The following is a 17,387-nucleotide window of genomic DNA, read 5'->3' as shown; positions in this document are numbered from 1 at the left end:
AATTGCAAAGGCTGCAATTGACTCAGTCCATTTTTCATTTTTCTATGTCCATTGTCACGTTAAGGATTAGGGTAAGAGTTATAAAAATTGTAATACTTGATATTAGAAACAGTTCGTATCTAGAAGTTCTCATTTGTTTTATTAGCTTAAAAAAGTTAATATTTTGTGGTAGTAAGTCATTTTAAATTTTTAACACCGCAACACTGAACTGAAGCTCGACTTAAAAAATAGACCAAAACTCAATCACAGTGTCTGTCAGAAAACATTAACCATCAGACAGTTTCAGTTTGCAGTTTGACCTCGTGTGCATCGGCACAAAGTCCTCTTGGGACACAGGGTTCATTTATTCTGCCTGCTGAAGACTTTCTGGATTTGTTGACGGGTGAACGGCGTTTGTCCCGACCACGATAGACAAGTGAGTGAGTGTATGTAAGAGGGAAGAAGAGAGCACAGGTGGGTGGCGATAAACAAGACACCCATGTTTTACGTCTTCTATGCTGTTGATTACACATCTCACACTAACAGCCGTCTTTTTACTGTGAAGAACACAAATGGATTCTTGTTGGTTGACAGTTGCTAACTGATTAATGATTGTAATTATTCCCAGAACCATGCAGCCACAAAAAAGTTTGTTTTTAAACCCAGGCTGTTTGAGCTGAGGAAAGTCAGAAGAGTCAGGCTGAATATGAACGGATATTTTCTTGCAACATCAAATGAAAAAGTACTTTATGGGTATTAACATTGTTTGATTAGGACAGAATCAGACATTTCCATATCAGCCCCATTCATTGTAGACTTCCAGCACAAATTGTTTTATTTTTTTAAAGGTTTTATTCCAGGCCGTTTGAGCAGAGGTGCATTTTTTCTTTGATGTTTTGTAATGTTTCTTTTTCCAATTGTGAAAACGAATTATTTTTTCGTACTGGTCAGACAAAATAAAACGCATATGGGACTTCTAAAAGTAGTCGTTGAACAAGCCTGCTTCAAGCAATTGAGGGGTAAATGGGCGTGCAAAAAGAGACATCACACTTGGTGTGAGTGAATTTAATCCATGAAATTCCTCTGTGCAGCCTGGCATACCTGCCCATATTTTGTTTTACTTTGGACAAAGTATGGAGGGATGAAGCTGAAATCGGTTGCCCCCACAGTCTTAGTTCTCTCAAAGTGTTCCTCTTGTGTTCAGGTGATGGAGCTCCCTGGCGCAGACTTTGAGGCTTTAACCCAGACGTCCAGTTTTAACCCTCCAAGTTCTTTGAGGTGAGCTGGGTAGATATTTGAGCAGAGACCAGGACTTGCCTGAACTGTGTGCATGGGGAACCACAGTCCAGTCTATCAACCACTCAAGTCAAATCAGAGTCTGACTAACATCCAACAGTGGCTGGTTTGGTCATGGCTCACTGTCGACTCTCAGAACTGAGAAAGGCACCTAAGAGCCTTTAAGCGTTCAGAGCAAGGCTGCTCCTGTGTCTCCATCAATCCACGACACGACCACTACAAAAAAAGCAAGGACACAACGGGGCAAGAGAAAGAAAGCGTGCATGTTTGCCTCTCCAAATATGTATATACTATTATATATGCTGCTCTTTTTCCAAACAATTAATGCAGTTCACCATTTTGTTCTATTGAGAAAAAAAAAAGTCTGGTCCTCCAGTTTGCCGAGGGTTTCCCAAAACCATGATTTCTGCTTTGATTGATCTCTCAGTGTGGAGGGGGGGGGGAAAACAATCAGGAAATTAGAAGGTGATGTATGGTTGGAAGAGTGGTCCTGTGTTGTTGGATCAGGCGGTCGTGCTGGGCAGCTACCAGTGATACTCAAACTCAGCTCCACTCTGTGAGATGAAAGCGAGAGAAGGGGGAGGGACAATGCACAGAGAAAAAAGGAAAAAAAAATAGAGTACAACAGGAAAGAGAGAACCAATGGAAGTAAGAAAAAGAAAAAAATGAGACAAGGGGAGGGACAGCAGGGAGAAAGAGGGAACACACTTTTATCAAATGGCTTTACAGCAACATTCCATGATTTCACTCCGCAACCTGCTGTTCAACTGCAGCTTTCTCTTTGATTGAAACACAACCAGAAAATAACAACCGGAACTAAAAATAGCAATAGTAAGTGAGAGTAAGCGAGAGCATCCTTGTAACCTCAGCGTGTCGGTTCTTTCTGCAATGATATCAACACAAATCCAGTGCCTTCCATCTTATTGCGGGGAGTAACATAGAAAGAGAGACTGTTAAGTGCTTGCGTGCAGCTGTGCAAAGACAAGAGAGTGCATGCGTGTAGGCCCAGTGCATGCAAGTTTGTGTGCGACACGTGAGAGAGGAGCAGAGACAACGATCATTCATTCATCCTCATCAAACCTGGACAGTCATGTCCATACACACACACACAGGTAAGGCTTCAACTCGACTTGCAGCTCCACATGCCAGAAAGTAGACCAGAGGAGGGAGCAGAGATTGATGGAGGTGTGACAAGGAAAAGTGCGTAACAGGTCACCACTTACATGCCTGTACAAATGTATGCAAGTGTGTGTGTGTGTGTGTGTGTAAATGAGTGGTTGGAAGAAAGGGGGCACGGGTTTAACAATTATATATGTGATCACTTACCAAATGAAACAGGAGGGCTGCGTTAACCAGAGGGTGAACACACAGTTAGACAAATCTATACAAGCCTTATCAATGTAAATGAGTGCGTGTCAAGGTGTTTACCACGCAAGATTTGATATTATTTATTACTTTTAAGACACTGCCTGACACTAATATTTGGTTGGACCTCCTTTAGCTTTGATTACGACACTCATTCGCTGTGGCATTGTTCCGATAAGCTTCTGTAATGCCACAAGATTTATTTCTGTCCAGTGTTTAATCAAGATCTTGTATTGATGATGGGAGAGTTGGACCACTGTGCAAAAGCCTTCTCCAGCACATCCCAAAGATTCTCAATGGGGTTAAGATCTGGACTCTATGGTGAAAATGATGTCTCATGCTCCCTGAACCACTCTTTCATAATTTGAGCCCGATGAATTCATTGATGGAATAATCTGGTCATTCATTATATTCAGGTAGTCAGCTGACCTCATTCTTTGGGCACATAATGTTGTTGAACCTAGACCTGCCCAACTGCAGCAACCCCAGATCATAGAACGGCCCCCACAGGCTTGTACAGTAGGCACTAGGCATCATGGGTGCAACTTTTTTTTTTTTTTTTGGCCAGGCAGTGTATTTTAATGTTGTTTATTTTTTAGTTGCTTTTTTCATTCCCCATTTTGTACAAAAAACAATGCTTTACAAACACAAAATTAATGGTATTTGCCTGGATGAAGGCTTTACTAGCTGAAACAGCTATGAAAAATTACAGGCTTTTTTAATTTATCACTCTTTTAGTGGCTCAGATTAAAACAAAAAAAAGTTTATTCTATTTAAAGGTGTCTTCTTTTAAGGTTTTTGGTGCAACATAAATCAACCATTGCAAATTGGCAACAACTGCCTGCGCTTAAAGAAAGAATCTAAAATGTGCTTCGGTATCAGCAGAAATGTGGACAGATTGCCTCGAGTCATGTGTGGGTATGAAACAAGGGCATCTGTTTTTGCTTATCTAATGAAAAGGTCAGGACAAACAGATGCAATCCTGAAACATGAGTCACTCTTGCAATCCTGCTTACTGCAGCTTTAACAGGCTTTGGGTACGTCAAATTTATATTACTATTACTAGAATGAAGCCAAGATAAAGAGATGGTTGTGGTTTTTTTTCCATCCATCTTCTACCACTTTATCCTCCACATGAGGGTCACGGGGGATGCTGTGCCCATCTCAGTGGACATAGGGTTTACTTGTAAAAATATGACTTGCAATAAAATCAAATATGTTTCCCATGTCTATTATACAAAATCTAAATAGGAGTTATTTCAACCAGTTTTACTTCATGTCAGTTCACACTTAGAGACTAAATTCCTGAAGCCCCATCAAGTTAAGCAACCTGTGGTTATCTTTACAATGGTCAATAAAACGGCTAAACAGCAGAGGTTTATTAGTCTTGACGCATGCTCGAGAGCCATATTTCAGAGACAAAAAAAGTTATGGTCCTCAAACTAAAAACGACTTATGCTGATCAGTTCTTACAATTAAGAATCCTTAAGTAAACATTATGATTAGAAAGCGAATGCCACTATGCGTACAATTTAGATGTTAGCACCCTCGGATAAACCGGCACCACGGTTTCATTAAGATCAGATTTGTTTGCATTTTTTTAGAATAACAAAACTTGATGCATCACACAGATTCCTCTGTGCAGCAACATCAGCAGCAGCAGCAGCAGCAGCACCTTCTTTCCCACCTCGTCACTCATCTCTCCTCTCATCATGCTGCTCTGAACACAATTGTGTATTCTTAAGAGAGCCTGTACAACGGTGGGGAGACACTTCTGCAGTTAGCAGTGGCTTAACCTATGTCGGATACTTTGGTATATTGTGTGAGGCAATGTGATGGTCACCTCAGTGTTGTTTAAAATCTGGCAAACAGGTGAGCACACACAAACACACACACACACACACAGTGGAGTAAAAAAAAAAATAAATAAACAATTAGAATTTATATTTGTGAATGTGTTCTTACTTTAGAGCATTTTTTCCCACACCTGCCTAAAACCTTTATGGGATACTGTATATGTGGACAACCACACTTCAGGGAATCTTTAAAACACAATTTGATTGATGGATAACACCAACATACACTTCTTTGAGTCACACATCTTCAACTTTAATAAATACAAAATAAACAAATGTCTCTTTTATTTCCCATTCCGTGACTTAACAACTAACTGCACTGGTGACAAAGAGAAACCTATTGAGCATGACAACGAGACATAACTGATGACTCTCTTGCATGATCTCCCTGCGGTGAATATCCTACGATTATTTTGTATATCTTATCATTTTAAAACTGAATCATGGAATCAATCAATGAAGGAGCAAGTTTGGCATGAAGACGAAAGATACAGAGCCACATCTGACCTCCAGCAGGAACAGTATATTTTCAATTTACAACCATGGAGTCCTGTTGTTGTTTTATGGCAGTTGGCATGCGTAATGTTGCATTACTGTCTCCTTTTTCCTATTGCTCAACCTGGTGGGTCTAAACCTGATCACCTCACAACCATGGAGACACCCTCAAAAAGAGAAACACAACACTGTTTTAGAACCACTGGCAGATACGGGCATTCTTCATTGTATGCAGTATATTGTTCTAGTGTCAGTTATTGAATAAATGCAGGCTGATACAGAAAGTGTTAGCTTTAAAAAATAAAACCCTGCTGTTAACTGTGTTTGAACTGAGAAAACAGAGGAGTTGGGAAGGAACAGGCTCCTTTACATCTGGCATTAAAATGCGTCACCTGTGGTAAGATTGCAATCGGATAGCGCCTGGCCACTTGTAAGTACAGGTGTAAATACACCTGAGGACTGATTGTCATACGATCTGCCAAACCACTTCAGGAGGTTATCGGAGATGCACTGTGACTACATTGAACAAAGATACGTCTCCACTCCACCCACAACAGCTACGTGAGTGTCCTCGCACAGCTAACGTGAAAGCGGCAACAAAACTCTGCTTTCGTTGGTTTTCCACGTGTCGAAGACGACTTCTTCCCCTCTAAAAGTAACAAAGAGTCCATACAATAGCACAATTTCATGTGCGGCTAACGTTGTTGTTGGTCGATATGGCAGCGCAGAGGGGGAGGTGACGTAACAGAGGGATGACTGCATTCAGATAGCAATAAGATCTTGATGTGGACACCACAGACGCATGTTAATCCCAGGTGTAAATGCATGTGGTGAAGCGCTATCAGATCGCCATCTCATCACAAAGTAACGCATTCTAATCCCAGGTGTATTAAAATTACACGTAAAAATGTGATGCAAAGGGATTCCCCCACTTGAAATATTTCAGCATAGTTTCAGAAAATTATTTTACCTGTAAAAACCAGAGGGCCATTTTAATACTTGATCTGCTGTAAGTGTGCAAAAAAAAAATCTTTAAATCAGTCATCTGTTGTCTACCTTCAAAGACATCACTCAATGATCATATGTATTGACACTCACCCCATCTTCCTCCCTGTATGGGATTAGACGAGTGTATACTGCTTCAATAACACCGTGTCTGCAGAAAGAAATACAGATACAAAAAAACTGTGACTGGGTGGTTGTTGCTGCACAAGTAACACAAGGTCTAGTTGGGAAGGTAAAGTAAACATTGCTTGCAGTTTAATGGCTGCAAACTTGGTTGGGTGACATACAGAAGACCTGGGCAAGGCAGTTAGTGGCTTGTTCTATGCATCTGCTCTGGTCTCTACCCGTATCGTAAAAAAATACACTGTCCTTTGAGGGCAGTGGTCCTTACTTGCTGGCAAGGCCTCCCCCTGGAGGCAGAGGTGGCATCCCGTTGTCAGTCGACAGATTCCTCATCACAGTTACCAGGTCTGGAAATCCCTCCTGTACTGGGCGAGACAGCATCTCTAAAAATAAAACAATGGTGACATAGAGAAGGAGGCATTTTAGGACAAGTTGAATGATAATATCTAAAAGGCAGCAGTAATTTGTAAATGTGTAAATTGCCAAAATAAAACACTACCAGCTCTTTTGGACTTGACATTGTTTCTGAGATAGAGGCGGAGAGATGGTGACTCCTTTATTTGTCGCTCTTCTACTATCATTACCCACCAACAACAAACTAAACAACAAATATAAATGACTAGTCAACCATGAAACAGGAAAAGAATTTGACCAAATCCACTGAACAAATATTAATATGCAGTTTACAAAACTACAATTGTTTTATCATCACACGCTTTACCATGGTTATACATTTTGTTTCCTTGTGGACCAAGACAAAGGTGTTTTTAAAAGGTAGATTTCTATGAGTTTCAGAGTTGAAGAACTTATTTCCTCTCTTTATCTCTTGGGAAAAATCTGAAACAGCTGAAATGACCTGGTTTTCCACAAGCTACAAAAAGCAAGAAAAGAAAGCAGACATACAAGCAAAGAAGAGAAAAGCTGCAGGGTTTATCAGAGGGTGTCATGCATCGCAAGAAATAAATAAAATAAATCAGGACAGTGAATATTTGAGCTAGTGCGTTGAGGGAATAGGTGGAGAGGAGTGGAGAGGGAACTAAGAGGAAGTGGGTCACGATGGAGTCATTGTTCTGCTGTGAGCCAGAGCCAACTTGGCTGGTGGTGAGACAACAGAAGATGGAAATGGCATCAGTCAGTGGAGAAAACACACATCATATTATTCAGTTTTAGCTAGGGAAAGATGCAACACCTTTACAGAAAAAAAAAATATTGCCACTTTTATCATGAGTACACATTTAAAATGAGAGTACACTGATGCAGACAGAGCTTACCAAAACATTATCTCATGAGGTCTACTCAATTATTTGCCAAAATCAAAAGACCCAATATTAATTTTAAGCCTTGTATAGAAAACTGAATACTCCAGTTGCTTCAGGAATTTATCGAAAAAAGCAACAAATAATTATTTAAAATTGAACAATGTAGTGTTTGCATATAGAAATATTGATTTCTTTTCCTCCATCCATTTCTTCTCACCTTCCACTTGAGACTCCAGATAATTGTTGAGCTCAGCGTCTTTTCTCACGGCTTCCTCTGACACTTTGGGAGCGTTGGGCAAACACACCAACACAACACTCATGTTATCTCGACTCCCCTAAGACAGACAGACAGGAGAGAGGGACGAAGAAAGAGCAGGTAAGAGGTGGAGTGGTTTAGTAATGCTTTGAAACTGTGATGATTTCCTACACATGTCTATAATACAGCTCAAAACATTAGTGTGTAAATGTCACGTTTTATATTCGCTAGGGGTGTGGGGGGGGGGGGGGGTCGATACAGTGAAATATTGCAATATTTTGAGTGGTGATATTATATAGCTTGTGAGATACCAAGTATCGAATTTTTAAGTGAAAAACTGACAAAATTTTAAATCCCCCAAATTTATTTTGTTTAACTTATAATAGGTCTGGTTGTGAGGGGGGAAAAAAGAGCATCACAGGTCAATAAATCAAAAGCTCCCTTTTATAAGTGGTGTTTAGTAGGAAGCAGAGAAAGACGCGAATGAGCAGTCTTGTAATATTGAAACGAGTTCTGTCCTCAGTAAAACACAGGTTGCCTAAGCTTTTGTCTGTATTGTTGGTAAAAAAAAAAAAAAAAAAAACATCTTCCTACCAAATCTAAATCATCTAATGTCATCAGCTTGGGAGGATTAACTTTCGTTGCCCTTACTCCAGTTTTGTTTGTTTCTGCTCTGCTCCAACTCCACCTTCCTCTCTGGGAACTCAGACAAACTATGCTCACAATATGAAGTGGGCATATTCTGCATTTTAGCCAAAAAGACAGTCTCTGACAGAGTTGTCACACATTTCTGGCATGTTTTTGAGTAAATATGACCAACGTTTGTCATTGTTAATAACATAAATGTCCTTTATCTTGTTCAAAACATGCTAAACAACTGCATGTAACTGCATCCCAGAATTTGACACTGTGGGGAGTAAAAGAGAAACAAAAAAGCTGGTGGTGAACTAAGACTTTAGCACAGTGCTGTATAAACTCACTCATTAAGATTGCTTCATTGTACAGTCATCTGCAGATCAGAGGGTTCAAATTCCAAAAATTTCAATTTAAACTAATTTTCATTTCAATTAAAAATCTAATTTGTGAAAAACATGATGATTCAGACAGAGGTTCACTCCCGTTTCCTCTATGGGGTTTAACGGCAGCTTGCAAGATAATCTATTTGGAGAAAAAACACTCAAGTCATGTTTAGAAACAAATGTGTACACACCTTGTGCAGACATGTATCCAACACTTCACTGCAGACTCTTTCCAGGTCATCAGACACCTCAAGCCTTGATTTCACAAAGTCGCACAGATCCTCATTGGACATGACATCCCAGATACCATCACATGCCAGGACCACAAACTGATCTTGTTCCGGGGCCCGAATCAAGTCAAACACTTCTGGTTCAGGGCTGACCAGCTGCTCAGTGGCGCCCTTTCCATCCACACACTTGTAATCGTAGTCCCCCAAAGCTCGAGAAACAGCCAGTGATCCGTTAACCCTCTGAATCATCACTGACCCACCAGCATTCTGGATGCGCTCTCTCTCACGTGGATTACAAGGCTTGTGGTCGAGTGTGGAAAAGCACACCTGTGAATTGCGGTAAAGGACAGCTCGAGAATCACCACAGTTAATGAAGAAGAAATGCTCAGGTGACAGAAGAATTCCCACTGCTGTGGAGCCACTACGGTCCATGCCATTCCGCAGGTCTGAGAGGCTGCGCATGTGATTATCAATCGCCAGGAACCCGGTACGGATCCCGGATTTGATAGCTTCTACTGTAGGAGGAGCTTGAGCTGAGGTTTTGCTGTCTAAGCCAGCCTGGGAGCCTTGTGTCCCTCTGACCCTTAAGCTGGCATTGATTATGTGTTCCAGAAGATGTTTAGAGCAGTAATTGGCAACCTTTGAGCCAGCATGACCATCATACACAGCAAAAAATGACCAGTCAGTCATGCCAGGAGCAGGAAGTCCCAAAATGGCTGTATGAGCATCCTCCATCTCCACCCGCCAGCCCTGCATGGAGCTTAGGCCATAGCGCAGGCCATTACCTTCACCATGCAATTTGTGCTTCTCTGTCTTGGGTTTGTCTAGGAACGCACCCATGGCTCTGGCCTCTAGAGACCCACTGCTACCTGTCGGAGAGAAAAATAAAGAAATTCAAAAAAACGGTTCAGTCACTGAAGGGTTTGACTCAATAATATAAATATGACTTTGACAACAATAAGTGTAAAAGAATGAATCCTCAAGAAGTTCTGGTTTGGTATAATTTGAACATGACTTGCTAATCTTCCAAACTGTGCAGACTAAAGCCGCATTTCCACTGAATGGAACGGTTTGGTACAGTAGGTTTTTTTTTTGCGTTTCCTTTAGGAATAGTACCAAAATAACCAGCCCCAACCATTCCATTTTTCGGTACCCTTCCCTTGGGGTACCAGTATGGGTATAAACTAGCTAGACTGGGTCTATTCACAACAGTGAGCTGATTGGGCGACAGCTAAGTGTCACTACCCTGTAACCAGTTTTTATTCAATGCCTGCAGTCTATTCTCATACAAATCTGAACGGCCAAAACCAAGCAGGAAAAAAAATTAGCTGCTGGGTGTCCTCCTTTTTTGTCTGTTGTGTTGCGTTTGAAGGATGTCATTGTTCGTTGCAGATTTTCTGCTCTGACTGCCACCAAATTTAGGCACCACAGCAGACATACACATGAAAAAACACTCCACATGTCACTCGCACATAGTACCATGCTTTGACCACCTTGCCTCTAGCAAACAGGCTCAGGTCTCGCATGGCATAAATCAACATTAACCATTGCACACAACACAATGGTTAAGTGTTGGTTATTTGGTTAATGATTCACTATGCTTTGTTTAACATGGTTAGTAGAAGATTACTATCAGCTTTGTAGTGCCCCCTTTCCCCCACCAGCCTGTCAGAAATTTGAAAACTGCTGTCTGGTCTGTGCAGTCAAAAAGGTTGGAAGCCCCTGACCTACCTGAGGAGATATTATCCTAAAACCCTTCTTCGGCTTCTTTGAAACGCTGTTTTACAGCAGTTAGCACCTAGAATATCGCATTTGTGCCTTCTTTTGAAATTCAAACATATATTGCTTCTTTTCTCTTTGATGTGCAATCACATATACTCTGTTTTCCTGAGCCAGTGGTGTTTAAAGGCTGTTGATGATATCCTTTTATCCCTTTACCTTTCATCTTTTTGTTGTTGTGCTAGGTGTTTTACAGGATATGGCCAAAATATTGCCTGACTGACTTCTTTACTCTGTGGTTTTGTTCTTGTTAGCTTTCATTTATATTTGTTCATTTGTTGTACTGAAATTTGCAGCTATGACTTTTTGTTTCTCTCTTTTCTGTCCTTGAGTATGCTGTTTTTGCTCCGTCAGTCAAACCACTCTGTTGTAAACTTGTTCTACATAAAATTTAAAGAGGCACAATATTATCGGCTTGATATTGATATTGGCTTTAAAATGTATTATTTGACTATTTATGTATTTGACTTCTATGCTGGTGGCCTTTACAACTATGATTTTTTTTACCTTCAATAATTTTGCTCAATGAAGAATTCATATCTACATCTGCTGCAACATGTTATGTAAACTTCACTACAGAATAGACTAAATTGGGATGAGTATGAAGGGCAACTTCAAAATTAAAATCCAATAATAATATTGAGCAGGCTGTACACCAAGAGGTATAATGCTGCCGTCCACAGTTCAAAGTTCTTTATCACAATTCAATGTTCTTAATCACAGCTTGAAGTTTGTCTTCACAGCTTAAAGTTCTCCATCACAACTCTAACTTCCTCACCACATTTCCCCATATACCTTCCCTCTGGCCCTCTGGCCCTCTGGCCATCTGCTCATCTCCTCAGTCCCATCCTCATCTTCTCACCTCCTTACTAGCATCCGCATCCCTACATTGCAGTTTTAAGTGTTATATAAATGTCTCTGTGCTAGTGACTGTGTTATATCTTGTACTGGACTGTGACTCGCTTGTAATTCTGTTACAAATCACTTGTAACAGAAAAGCAGTGCTGCGGCTGGTGCAAACATTGTGTTAGGAGAACTCAAATCTTGAATTTACACTTCAAATATTCAAGTAACTGGGACATTTTGTTGTAAGGCACACGATATGTCAACTCCTTTTCTGTGAAACATTGGTGATGTTGCATTAAAAAAAAATCAAATACCAGCAAAATGTACATAAGCACTAAGAACTTTGGGGGAATGATGTCACCCCCGGTGTCTCCATAGTTACACAACTTGGAGTGGCAGCTGAGTGGTTGCCTTGGCAACGGAAGCAGTAAGATGTTGGTGGTTGCAGCATGGGACAAGAGTGCTGCTCAACCACACCATTGTGCATGTGTGAGTGAACATTTGTGTGACAATTTAAGGTACGCACATTTAGATAAATTAGGTCTTAAGGGGTGGCAAATCTGATCATGCTCCGATTTCCACAATCACAAAACAGATCCCAACTCTCTTACATCTTGCAATTGCAGACAGAGTATGTAACGATGTAAAAGGCTAATGCTTTTGAGTGTCAAACATGAAAGCTGGCTAACAGACAGGTCCAGAACATTCACAGTTCAGACTTCAGACAAGCAGGGTAGCCTTAACAGCCCGCTCAATTTAACAGTCAGCTGCTGATGGGATACACACAGAGCCAGCTTAGCCTGTCAAACACAGACGTTTAGTCTGTGTTTACAGCAGCTAATTCCCAACTGCATAGTGTACAATATGCATTATGAAAGACAGTATTCCCTTTTAAATGATGGCATCATGAAGGTACAGTTGGATGGTATTTGGTGGGGAAAAAATAGGGGACTGGTGTGTTTGTGGATGACTTAACGTAACATGATCACAACACACTGGCTAAAGCGCACTAGATATAGAAGCAGTATCATGTGAGTTAAGGAGAATGCTGTAGTTCTTTTTGTTGCATAAACCTAAAATTTAGGTTTACTAGAGCTGCGCCTAACGATTATTTTCATAATCGATTAATCTGTCAATTATTAATTGATTAATCATTTGGTCCATAAAATATTAGAAAACCTTAAAAATGTTGATCGTTTGTCAAACCTGGAAATGATGATGTTCTCAAATGTCTTGTTTTGTCCACAAACCAAAATGATTAACTTTTAATGATTTATTTGTTATCCAGAGAAAAGAAATTAAGAAAATATTGACATTTAAGAAGCTTAAACAATCAGAAATCTTGTTTTAATCATGAAAAAAGCTTCAAACCCATTAATCGATTATCAAAATAGTTGTCGATTAATTTAGTAATTGATTAATCGATTAATTGTTTTAGCTCTATAACTTACATAGTGCCAATACAGGTGATGCAGAACTAATCAGGCTTTGACAAAGGGGACATTCACACGGTTTGTAAAATCAAAAAAATCTTTGAGACATTATTTGAAGGTTGAAAACCTACATTGTGTCGCTTTAAAGAGCCTTATACCCACTGCTCATTTAAGTTAAAGATGGGGTTGACTCTGATCCTGAAAATATAAAGAAAGAAAGAAAGAAAGAAAGAAAGAAAGAAAGAAACCCTTGAACCAGGATCAGAGAAAAACCTAAGATTAATCAGAGAGCTAGGGAAACCCACATGCGAAAGCTAAAAATTCTCACTATCTTTGAATCAACAAATGAGAAATTTAAATATAACAATATTAAAATACAGCTACCTCAACAAATACAATCTAATGTGGTGGAACACACCAGGTCTGGCAGTAGACACATTTTAAATGATGTGACGTCTGCAAAAACTGCACTAACACATGAATGACAATTTGTGGTTTACATCTCCACTTAATAAAGTTAGCCGAGAGTGTAGAGTATATAAATATGTTCTTATATTTCCATCTGGGCAGCAGATCATCCCTCCCTTTCCATCAGTCTAATCTACATTCGAAAGAGTAAAAAACTGAGGGCGTCTAGAAGAGCTGGTGTAATGCACTGTCATGATAAAAGACTGTAGCTAACATATAGGCAGTTGTATGCTTTGTGAGGCTTTTTGGTCTTTTTAAACAAACTGGAGTCGTAGAATAAACAGGCAGGGGATATCTTAGATCCCATCTTTGATGACTCATCAGTGAAGCCGCATCAGAAGCAATCAATTTCCTGGAAGAAGTGCTCTATGAACGGACAGCTTCAGCCATCTTCAGTTGTGGCGTCAGGGAAGCTAGAGCAATTACTTCACTAGACTGGAGTCTATCAGGCTAGAGGCAAGAGAGGGTAAATGTTTCATGATATACACTGGACTGTTTTCAGCAATAAGAGTGTTTGTACTTGTATATACCTGGTCTTGCAATTCAGGAACCTGGTCTGCCTTCAATTTGAATCATTAGCCTCTAACGCTGAAAAAAAGATGTGGTGAGGACAGAGGCAAAAGGATGAACCAACATGCATGGGTTAAGCGTTACCATAATATCTGAACGAATGGTGTAAAGCAGTCTCTGTTCCAGTAAGACATGTTTAACACATGTCATGTGGTATAATGGACTTTAAAACTGTTCAATGACACTTTTCTGTCTATGTATCACAGGTTTATTGCAACCCAAACTCTAATATCTAGGTGACATCGAGATCAGCAAGACTGGTATATGAAAAACTTAACGTTCCCCCTTTTCACTGCTGCACCACACATGCTTTGAGCTTAGCTGAAGAAGTACCTGTGGTATAAATTGCAGGAATGAGTGATCAATTTATTCCACCATGTCTGAGAGTAAGAATGTATACAGTTACATTATCAGACACACACACACACACACACACACACACACGCACACACACTCAGCTGTGCAACTCCCTCTCTTGCCCTGGCACTCGCTGCACTGCTCTCTCTCTCACTCGCTCGCTCGACCACAGACCCAATACAAGCACACAAACTCAACTGTGCCTCTCTTGCTGGAGCACTCGGTCATGCTCAAGCATAAACAAAAATATTGTTGTACTAGACTCCCAGTCAAAATGCTTGCATCTTAATTACAAATACCCTTGTGTAAATGAATATGCCAAAGGTAGGTGATTGGTAAAGTTTTAAAATAAAACATACAGTAAACTACATTACTCAGTTTGATGGATGATTACAAATTCAGATGTCATGTACTGTATCATTTGGAACACCAGCTAATTAAAAAAAACACTGTGTAAGAAAATGAATCTGCATCTCTCAGTCTTCACTTGTTCAGACAAGTATACAGAGTCAATTCAAATGCCCCTTTTAGCTGTTGAATTCTTTGAGTTATTTTGAGGTTGCCATTCAACACCATATCCAAATATTCATCTCTGAGTGAAGTGATTCAGTAAACAAACATGGGCAAAACTGTATAGAAAAATGCCTTTGGACAGACTGGTCGACTCACTGGCTGAAACAGCATGGCTTGAGCAGGATTTCACATCAAGGTGCAAACACAAACATGCCTGTGATGATGCTGCCGTTTTTGGAACACACGTCACACTAACACACAGCATGCCACACAGCCACATACACACACACAACAACCCAATTAAACTACCCATCACAACCAAGTCAATTCCTGTACACATGTATCATGAAGACCATTAAAGAACGTTGATTTTAAATTAAGTTAAAACTCTACTATGAACATTAATAGCAAATAATGTTGGGACTCACACTTGGGACTTCATGGCATAATTTGTCGATTCAATAGCCATTTCTTTAGACACCTGTTGAACTGCTTTTTTTTAAAGCGGATATTTGGCACAGAGAAGACCATGTCAAAGTGTTTTGGTTTGCAAGTTAGGGATAGAGCATTAGCTTGCAAGCACTTTTTTTTTATTAGTGAACCCAGGCATGGCACAGCGATAACATTATCTCCCTCCCTGTTGCCTGTTGATTATGTAACCAGCGAAGCACTGTGTGCGTGTATGCACGCAATATTAAACCACACTACATCACAGATACACACCTGTGCTTAATCACACCTGAGCAAAATTAAGGACGACTCAGAAAATGACGTTATGAACACAATGTTATTATGATTAAAGCCCACCCCTTGGCTTTTACACACTTTCACCAATATTTTGTTCTCATCCACTTTCTTCCTATACTTGTGAAATTACACTTTCTTGTCTAGCACCTGCAAAGTCTGAACAGTTTCTAGTCTGCAGCCTCCAGACAATCTGCACATTTTTTTTCTTCATTGACAAACCAAATGTCAATTCTTTATTTTGTAATTCCCAATTCATATTACAAATTACACTTTAAACTAACTTACATGTTTAGGAGGAGTGTATAGTATGTATTGATGTCATTAAAATGTTTTGGAGCTCACCAAATTTGGATTTTTATAGCCAAACTATTTCAGCCATGCCACCACTGCTAAGGAAAATACTGGAGGAAACACTGTACATGAATATATCTGTTCATTATGTAATTTCCCAGGGACCCATACAAATCACCACCTGAGGATCCCGGGACTCACTACATTGAAAACCTATCAATGTATTGCCTCGTTTAAAAACAATACAAAACAATTGTTGAGATACAATGTGAATGGCGCACATAATACAACTAGTCACTTGAAACAAACTACTTAACATACCTAACATCAAAAGTTGTCATTCATGAACCAAGCCATTTGACTCCAATTAAATAAAATCCCGTAGGGGTGTTTTAAATTATCATTTGAAAATAGTGAAATACAAGATAAAAACACAGTTAACAAAATGGGACCCCGGTGTGGTAACTGTTACTGACGTAACATCAGCAGGATCATTAAACCAAGACACACACTAGATCACTTAATCGCTATAACCCATAGCTAGTATTTAACAGTTTAGAGTCAAGAGTCTCTGTCTGGGGAAGAGGCTACTTGTGTTAATAGTTGACAAGCTAGTGAAGTTCACAGTTGTCAAAGTGTTGGCTACACGTTAACGGATGACTAGCTCATGTTACGTTACCATGCTACATGTACTAGAAACTTTGTTTAACCACCGCACCAGACGTCACTTACTTCGTAGTATAGGAAATAATTCAGTCAGTCAGTCCTTCTCGTAGCTCCGGGGCCAGGTATGTTTAAGTGCCCAGGCTTGTTGTGACAGGATTAGCTTCCGTTAATGGTAGCTACTTTGGTCTCTCGGCCCCTGCTCGTCAGTTAGCTTTACTGACGCTAACCAGTATTTCACACGGTCAGTTCTCCTTTCAGCATGTCCCTGCATCGGGGTAAGGCTTTGATATACATGTTTCGTATTGTTAAACCAGATAACACCAAATAAATAACCGGTACCCCGGTATGGTCAGCTGTTAAGAAAAATACTCAGTTTGTACGCCAAGCTAATTTTGGCTAAAGCTAAATTTGTGAGGCTGGTGACGTTCTTTTTCAATATCCAGTTTGGGGGCGGGACTATCCCTTTCTTTTCTTCTTTGATTGGACAAGCGGCGTCTCACAGCAGAGCTACGATTGGTCGAATGAGAAGTCAGTCAGACCCTCCGCTAGACATGCAGGGGGAAAACACACGCGCTGACATACACACACACTTAACATCCCTATCCGAACTTTATCCAGAGCCTCAGAAATCACGTTCAGCCTCACCAGGACCAGCCTTTGGTCCCTATGAAGACTGCTGATTATCACATGGTCCGGTTTATACACGAAAAAGTTCTACAGACATAACAAAAACACACAGACGCTCATAATTTGTCAAACCAAAAATGCATATTCCCTATAAACACCAAGAGATGCCAGTCAACTGCTGGATATCTGTCATAACTTTCAAAAATA

At 40.1% G+C, this 17,387-nt stretch overlaps 1 protein-coding gene across 12 annotated transcripts; it reads right to left on the bottom strand.

Moving 5' to 3' along the window:
• Positions 1–709: 709 nt before the first annotated feature.
• Positions 710–16,995, bottom strand: ppm1ba (protein phosphatase, Mg2+/Mn2+ dependent, 1Ba). Of its 12 annotated transcripts, none has more exons than XR_009242220.1 (8): positions 16,620–16,995; positions 8,845–9,752; positions 7,596–7,713; positions 6,388–6,502; positions 6,090–6,147; positions 5,962–5,998; positions 2,602–5,158; positions 710–1,829 (listed from the first exon to the last, which is right to left on the bottom strand). XR_009242220.1 is itself a non-coding variant. In XM_058651142.1 (8 exons), exons 2-6 carry the CDS (start codon positions 9,721–9,723, stop codon positions 5,984–5,986), a joined length of 1,185 nt encoding a protein of 394 aa, XP_058507125.1. In that variant the 5' UTR covers positions 9,724–9,752; positions 16,620–16,995; the 3' UTR covers positions 710–1,829; positions 2,602–2,618; positions 5,962–5,983. The 12 variants fall into 12 exon arrangements, 11 of the variants coding, with proteins under 11 accessions (XP_058507125.1, XP_058507129.1, XP_058507123.1 ...); XM_058651142.1 differs by having other exon boundaries at positions 2,602–2,618; XM_058651146.1 differs by having other exon boundaries at positions 2,602–2,618; positions 5,962–5,995.
• Between the last annotated feature and the right edge of the window lie 392 nt (positions 16,996–17,387).

This window comes from Solea solea, chromosome 15 (assembly GCF_958295425.1).
Source record: "Solea solea chromosome 15, fSolSol10.1, whole genome shotgun sequence".
Classification (NCBI taxonomy): domain Eukaryota; kingdom Metazoa; phylum Chordata; class Actinopteri; order Pleuronectiformes; family Soleidae; genus Solea; species Solea solea.
The sequence above is the reverse complement of the archived record's forward strand: the minus strand, read 5'-3'. Positions and strand labels throughout refer to the sequence as shown.